Source organism: Pan troglodytes, chromosome 19, assembly GCF_028858775.2.
Source record: "Pan troglodytes isolate AG18354 chromosome 19, NHGRI_mPanTro3-v2.0_pri, whole genome shotgun sequence".
Lineage (NCBI taxonomy): Eukaryota > Metazoa > Chordata > Mammalia > Primates > Hominidae > Pan > Pan troglodytes.
In genome coordinates this window covers 70,800,044-70,808,104 of record NC_072417.2, presented here as the reverse complement: position 1 = coordinate 70,808,104, position 8,061 = coordinate 70,800,044, and the positions used below count along the sequence as shown (strand labels likewise).

General features: G+C 39.7%; 1 protein-coding gene and 1 non-coding gene across 19 annotated transcripts in view; one reads left to right on the top strand and one right to left on the bottom strand.

Annotated features, from left to right (window-relative positions):
* Nucleotides 1-1,720: 1,720 nt before the first annotated feature.
* On the top strand, nucleotides 1,721-1,784 carry LOC112206139 (U7 small nuclear RNA). The gene has a single exon (XR_002940342.1). It is a non-coding gene; the product is annotated as a U7 small nuclear RNA (small nuclear RNA).
* Nucleotides 1,785-2,627: 843 nt separating this feature from the next.
* The window catches only part of MSI2 (musashi RNA binding protein 2), a 428,220-nt gene continuing 422,786 nt past the window's right edge, over nucleotides 2,628-8,061 (bottom strand). For all 18 annotated transcript variants that reach the window (XR_010153021.1, XR_010153022.1, XR_010153023.1 and 15 more), the window contains one exon: nucleotides 2,628-7,741. Coding sequence is in view for 5 of the 18 variants with exons in the window: in XM_016932620.4 (XP_016788109.2) it covers nucleotides 7,680-7,741 (62 nt within the window). In the remaining 13 variants the exon portion in view is untranslated. The remainder of the gene's footprint in view (nucleotides 7,742-8,061) is intronic.

Below are 8,061 nucleotides of genomic sequence, written 5' to 3'. Positions count from 1 at the left end.
ATTTCTTTTTTTCTAGTTTTCTTGGTTGCTATTTGCTACCTTATTAAGGAGAAAAAGTAATATATTCCTTCACCCCCCCCCCAAAAAAAATTCCATTTGAAGGCATTTAAAGCTTACATTTTTCCTCTGAGTACAGCTTTGGCTATATGCTATTAAGTTTGGGTATAATGTGTGTTTTCTGTTGCTTTTTGGCAGTTTGTAATCTTCTTTAACTTTTCTCTCTGATCCAACAGAATGTTTCTTAATTTGTACACAGTTATAATATTTATAGCCACATGTTAATTATTTGTTTCTAAAATTTTTTTGGGGGGGCTGCTGGCCAAAATTTATTTGATTTTTATGTTCCATGAATATAAACCAAAAAAAATGTGCAAATTCTATTCAAAGAGCCATCAGATCAGGTTATATAGAGCCATCAGATCAGGTTTACTAATTGCATTATTCAATTCTTCTATGTCTTTATTTTTGTCTATTAAATACATCTAGTTCTAAGAGAGGTATATTAATCTCTCTAACTGTATTTTTATTTTTTATCAAGTTCTCTGCATTTCTAGTGGCTTTTGATTTAAAGTCTTCAGTTCCTCTGATAATTGGGACATAAGAGTTTACTGCCACTGTATCTTCTTAATAGATTGTGTCTTTTGTCATGACATAATATTGCTGTGGAGTGTTTTTAACCTTAAATTCCACTCCGTCTGATACTGACATTTCAATTCTTGCCCTTGTTCTTTGTATTTGCCTATTTTCTCTTTGTCGGCCCTTTATTGTTAGCCATTTTCATCACTTTAAGTGTGTTTGTATACATAGCACATAACCGGGTTTTGTTTTTTCTAAACACATCTATTTTGTAATGATAGAAAATTCAACCCATTCATATTTAGATAATGGTAGATTCAATTGATCTCACTCCTTCTATCCTACTTTGTGTATTATTTATTTTACATTGTTGTTTCTTCTTTTTCCTTCTAGTTTTTGCTGATTTGTTTTCTATTTTATTTTTTAATTTTTTCTCCATGAAACATTAAAACAGGAAAATTTGTTGTTCTCTAGGTTGGTACTGTCCTACCTCTTTTTTTAGTGCATTTTGTTGACTCAGGTAGGCACCTAGGTTAGAAGCCTCACTCCCACCCTCCCAGGCACACTCAACACTGACGCTGACATTTGTCACCAGGCTTGAACCCAGGGGCAGCTGGATGTATTGGAGATGGGGTTTCATTCTGCCACTCAGCAGCTATACAACCATGGGCAAATTATCCACCTTATTTGACCATTACAACGTAGATAGTCACGTGGCACAGGTGGGACTAAACAGGGCATGATCCACTTGGCATATAGTTGGTGCTCCTGTTCCCTGCTCCCTCTCTCCTTAGGCTCCTGGGCTGGGTTTGGGCCTCCCCTTTCTTTGAGCTGAGCAATCAGGATGAGGAGGATGGCCACGATGGCCGGCCTCATGTGTCTGGCTCACTTCTCTCAGAATTCCTAAAAGGGATTTCTCACATCAGCTTCCATTGGTCTTTCATTTCTGTGGGGCAGCAGGGATTATACTCTTCTCTCCTGCCCCTAAACAATGTAACGAGACACTGTGGAGTGCTGTCTGTGGACACACAGGAGGTGGGCCTGGAACCCAGTGCTCCTGCCTCCAGCTCCAGATAAAGGAATGCATCTTCTACTGTCTCCTCTAGGACCCCAGTGTAGCGGGAATGCCTTAAAATAAAGTTGTTAGTGTTTCAGCTTTTTGAAAGAACCTGTCTAGCTGGTTTTCTGGTTTTCACCGGAAGACCTATTTTACAAAAAAGATAAATTTGTTATATGCAGGAGACAGGAAATTGGAGGAGGGACCCAAGAAGGCCATGTCCTGGAGAATACAGCTTTCCTGGGGGCCTTGAGGAAGCAGCTAAGGGACACTGTCCTTCATCCACGCTTCATCCCTTGCACTCCTCTTGGCCTGGTGTTTCTCTCCAGGGCTTCAAAGCTGAGGAATCCACTGATTCAGAGCATGCTGTAGCTGTCATCACCAGGTATTGGGACTTGCCCTCAATGTACTGGGTCTCAATTCTTTTGTATCCTCTCGTTTGTTTGGTAGAGAGAGGGGTGGAAAGTATTGTAGATGATCTATCTCTACATCTTTAGTTTTGTGATTGTAATGATTTCCAGTAGGCAAAACTTAAAACTCCTTGAGGGCAGAGGTCTGATACCTATTCAGACCCCTACTCAAGGGTCGCGGAATGCGGTTTGGCGCCTTCTCCCAGCACTGTTGATAACTGAGGGCAGCACCCGGGAGAGCCCCTTAGCTCCTTCCACCATCTGGGTCCTCTGATCCGCAGGACCTTTGGGGTTTATTCCCTGTCCACTCATGGGTTCTGTGTACCTTCTGCTGTTAATCTACACCACTCTCCCGTCTGCTCTTCCATCTTAGTGCTCTCTTGCCACTTCATAAAAATGGTGCCACAAGCTCCCTGGGGACAAGGCAGGGGCTTCTTCGCTGCTGGACGCCCACGGCCCGCATTCATGCTGAGGGGTGAGGGTGGCAGGTGCGATTTGATGATATCCTCTCCCGCCCAAGCAAAACAACAGCTCTCCCAGACCCCAGACCTCCTCTGCAAGTGAAAGAACACCAAACAACTCTGTTCAAAACAGTTTATTTTATTTTATTTTTTTTTTGTCAGACAAACACATTGATTTCTGGACCACAGTAGAGGATGGAAACCTTTCACAAACTTATTTATTTGAAAATACAAATATAAAATTATACTTTCCACATCTGTGATGTGAGAGACTGCCATCCACATAGTAATTTTTTTACAACAGGGCTTTAAGAAAGCCACACACAAAGACCTGAAAGATGCTTGAGATATATATATAGATAGATACATATATATGTATATATATAAAAAAAATACTCACTACCAAAGTTCTCATCAGTTTCATACTAAAGTATAAAAGTAAGGGTGAGGTCAGCCACAGTGCTAGGGAAAGTTTTATTTAGATACATTTATGTCCACATGAAACGCTTAGACTTGCATCCTATTACATATGGAATTCGGAGTTTACAATACACCATGAACGGCAGATTGGCTAGCCCACGCTACTTAAGAGGACACTCACAGATTCCACACGGGATGGTACATTATGTACAGAATACAGTAGTAGAGAACCTTCGAGGGAGGCTCTGGAACTTTTGTCTCTCAGCCTCCGGCCCCCTCCCCCATCATGCCCCTGCCTCCCGGAACTGAAATCCTGTCTGAGACAATACATTCTGATTATTTGATAGCCAGGTGTTTGGATTAAGGTTGCCCCCCTGCAAGTCCCCGACAAGAGGGATGGATTTTATTTATATGTTTTTGTGTTTTAGTTTACTTACTTTTTTTTGGTAGAAAAAAAAGAAAGAAAAAGAAAACAAACATATTACAGTATGAAAGTATTGCTTAACTTCCAGCGTCTCCTTGTGTAGTGTCTGTGCCCAGGACGGGGCTGAGCTGACGTCTGCTAGTTTTCTGCTTTGGGGTGAGGGTGGGGAAACCCGCCAGTGTCTTTCTTCAATGTGCTTGCCTGCAGTCAGTCCCTCTGCTCTACCCACTGTCTGCCTTCCTTGGAAGATAGCCTGGCTTGCGAAGCACATTCAAGAAAAAAAAAAAATCTCCCCTCCCCCACCAGCCCCCCACTCTCCCTCTGTTCCTGCGTGCCACTTGCAACCAATAAAGAGAAGTATGAGTTAGTGTTTCTTTTGTAAACAATTTCATATGCAATATAATACAGAAAGCATGGCTGACCTTCAATAAAAAATGTAGTAAACGATATTGCTTTATTCTTGAATATGCTGCAGTGAGTGAATGGCAGAATGAAGCAGTGTGGAGGTGGTGGAGGAGGCTAAGTCCCTAGCCCTCGTTTGCACTAAAGATCAAAATAGGTTTTGTTTTTCTATTTGGAACCAAAAATAAATTTTTTCCCCAAAAATCCCCAAATGAAAAGGAACAACAAGCAAAACCCACCCCCAAGAAATCAAAAACAAAACAAAACCAAGAACAAAAACTGAACACCTTTCAGGTCATTAGAACCAACAATTACCCAATGATTTTTATACTAGTCTAGCAAGATGTGTGTAACATTCACTGGCTGTGATTGCTGTGCAGTGAAACAGTAAATTGACAGCAATAGAGCCATGCTACCTTAAAGTCCAAGCTACAAGTTCAAATTAAGATGAAGGTTATGAAGGATAAAAACGCAAAGGCCTGTTGGGGCTTTGTTTGAATCAAGCTAATGGGCGACTGGGATAGAGCGCGAGGCTGTTTGGTTTTCCCAGTGGATATAAGGAAGGCCACGAGCCAAGTCTGTGGAAGCTGCTAGAGAGCAGACCAAGGCTTGGTCATCTCCGTCAGCCCCATGCCCAGCTAGGACCGGGAATGGGTCCGGGAGCTAATGCCACTCACTCGCCTCTGCTTGGGAGGAGAGGAGTTCGGGGGTCTCAGGCAGATGGATCTGGAAGCCAGAAAGTCACCCGGTGGCTGTTTGATAATTCCGGGGAAAAGCCATCAGCCAAGAGGGTTTCTCCCCCAGGGAAGGCGAAAGGTGGTTCCCATGTTCGCCATTGAGCTTAACTGAAACAAAGACAAGGCTGAAACATCAGTGTTAAAAGAATTTACAAAAATCTTTCAAAATGGACTTCTAGATGGATGGGGGGACTAACGTGAACCTTAAACCTAGGTAGCCACATTAAAACATATCGGATTTCCACAAGATTTGTGCTATGGGCTACTGGGTCTCTTCAAAAGGTATATAAACATCTAAAACATATTCACACAGATTATCAATTTCTTCTGAGCATTCTTAAAAAAATATTTTTTCTCTTAGTAAAATCATTTTAATATACCATGCCTCCCTCTTTTAAAAAATAAATTAAAAAAATCCAGTTTTGCATATCTAGCATTAGCATTTAAGGTAGTATGGCACCCCTTCACAGTGGGGGGGGGGGGGGGGGAGTCTACAAAACACTGTAGAGTCCGCCGGCATTTTAACATGGTGAGACCTTGGGTTAGTTGAAACCACATCAGATCAGCTAAAATAAAATTAAACTTGAAATTGAAAAAAAATAATTAAAGGAAAAAACTGCCCCAAAATTATTAGCATTTTTTTTCATAAATAAGAGAAAGTTCTATCCTTACTGGTCCTAAATCTGAATAACTATGTCTAATTTTTTTTAAACCTTAATTATGTTATACCTATCAATATGTACTAGAAGAAAGAGGAGAAAAAAAGTCGCTACACTAGTACCAGGACAGCACGCTTACAAGATAGCCATTTTATACATTATTAACATACAATGATCAACAAAGAGTCTTCTATGAGGTGATGGGGGATGCAGAGAAAAGGAAGGGAAGTACAGTACATCACCAACATGGACAAAATAGGAATTAAATTCCCTCGTCTAAACACTGAATTTCTGGGAACTTACTATTTTTTCTTTCTTTTTTTTTTTTAATAAAACTTATGTTTTGTTGTTTTATGACTTGAACAAGTTTTGATATTTTAAAAGCGCTCAGCATTTAATCTGGTTGTTTGGGGGAAAAGAAAAGAAACAAAGAAAGGAAAAAAACAACAAAAAAACCTCACCAAACAACCTAACATTTTATTAGAAAAACAAAGAACATGATTTTTTTTTAATTAAAAAAAATGTTGTTGCTGTTTCATTAGAATTCAAAAAGGGTTTTTTCTTTCTTTCTGAGTTAGCATTTTGGAGTCTTTAGTTTGAAGATGCTTTTGCCCTACCATGTCTGTGAATGTCTACATTAGTCTACTTTGTTAGTAAAATTTATAAAAATAGGAGTGCAGCAGCTCTTTATAATAAATGTCGCATTCAGTGTCTCATACTGGCTGTGCCTTAAGTACCAAATTTATAAACGTAACAATTTAAAAAATATTAATAAAACGTCAATATCACATTTTAAAAAAGAAAAAATATATATCCACACTACAATATGTTTTAATGCCATCTATTGAGTTGTACTTCTATAGTTGCTGTTGCCGACCTATTACCAATATTTAAAAAAAAGTTAAATTAAAAAATATCCTTCATCATAAGTATCTTTCCCCAACCGAGGACCATATATTATAACAGCCAAATGTTAAACATGTGCAAAGAGGAAACTGTCAGTTTTTCCCACCAGTCACAGTGCAGTGATGTTTATACTTTTTATTTTTAAAATTCTGTTTACATCTACAATAAATTAAAAAAAAATTCTTCCATAGCCTCTCTGGTGATACTTGCAGCACTGAGGTATTAAAAAAAATATATAAACCAAAAGGTTGCTTTCCTAATTTGTAAATAGAAAGTGAATGGAGAAAGGTTGTATTAATGCAGGCTTATCCACTCCTGGCCCATGGGCCCCCAGATGTGGGAGCAGGGTGGGGGGCAGGGGGAGAAGAGAGGCAAAGTGTCCTAGGGACCTTTGGAGGTGCTGAAATGATTGGACAATAGAAAATGATCAAATATTTAAAAATTAAGACTGAAAAAGAATGTCCCCCCCACCCCACCCCCACCCAAGCCAAACAGGTGTGCTTTGAAACTTTAAATATGTTAAATATTAAAATTGTAGCTTTGTTTTTAAAAAACATCTTGGGAAAAGCAGTTTTTCATATTTTAAATAAAAATCTAACTAGACGGTAACATTTGAAGCTGTGCACAGACAAGAGGTTAATAGGCTGGTACAACACTAATACAGTTCTTAGGTCTATCACACAGACAAAGGAGCTAAACAGTGCTCTAACTTGTTCTGGGGTGGTCCTGGCAGCTGGGCGATCTTCATCTCAGTAACTGACTTGGCCAACGTTCCCTTCCCGCCTCCTTCCACAGAGCATCAAACTGCCTGGGACCGACTCCCTCACAAAAATATTTTTGATTCTCTCTTTCTTAATAGTTTCTATGTAGTTAATGGAATTGTATTTACAACATTTCTTTTTTAGAATTCACAATTTCAAAAAACCTTATAATATCACCTCTTTCAACAGAAAAAAAGCACTTATAGAAAAGGAGGACACTCAAAACACTGTCGTCCTTACCTTATTGCCGAAAATAGATAGACTCAGATTAACAAAGAGACATCACAAAAAGAACTGCTAGAAAGTCTGTTAATTAGCTTACTACATCTCACTTCTTCTACAACGCAAAATAGAAAGCTCATGCCCACCTCCCGCCCTGCACTTCACAACTTTGCTTCAGTGTGTGCTAAAGTTCCACCTGAAAATTCATACAGTCTCAGAATTGGTACCAAAATAGGGAGAGTCATATTACCATCTCAGCATCCTTTAAAAGTGAGAACAGAACCAAAACAAGCAAAAAAAAATGTTTTAAGAAAAAATAACTCCTTAATATAACAATTATACTATGGTTAGCTTTGAACTAGATATTAAAGCTATGTGACTACTGGACTAAGTCAAAATCACTACCAAATGTGATTCAAAGAGATTTAAAAGGAGAATGGGAAGAGAGGGAGGGAGAGGGAAACCATCAAGAAAAACAAAACAAAACAAAACCGAAATCATGGGTTATATACACATTTAAAAGCTGTTGTCTTATATTACAGCAGATTCGTGAGATGATGAGATGTAGTCAACCCTCGATCCGAAGTGAGCCATCTCTGGTTGGGATGGGGAGTGAGGCTGGTGGGGGTCCAGGTCTGAGGACATCACCTAAACAAAGGGCCACTCAGAAACTTCGCCCAGTCTTGCCTGGACATCCAGGTATGCTCTGCAGGGCAGGGAAGGCCAGGATGTCCAGAAGAAAACATAAAGTGGAGGGGAGAGGGGAGGAGAAAGAAGTGTCAGACAAGTATGCGATTTCCTCCACTGTTTTAACTAGAGTTTCAAAGATGGACTTCACTGGAAAATCACCTGGCTAGAAGCTTACTGAGATCACCGGTTGGGAAATCTGACATCTAAACCATACCTGACACTGGGGAGAGGACAAGGCTTCAATTCTTTTGCTGATTTGATATAGTACCATAGGGTTGTTGAGGTAGTGGTGGGAAATGTGCTTACAGGGATTGCAGCCAGGTGGGCAAACTGCCC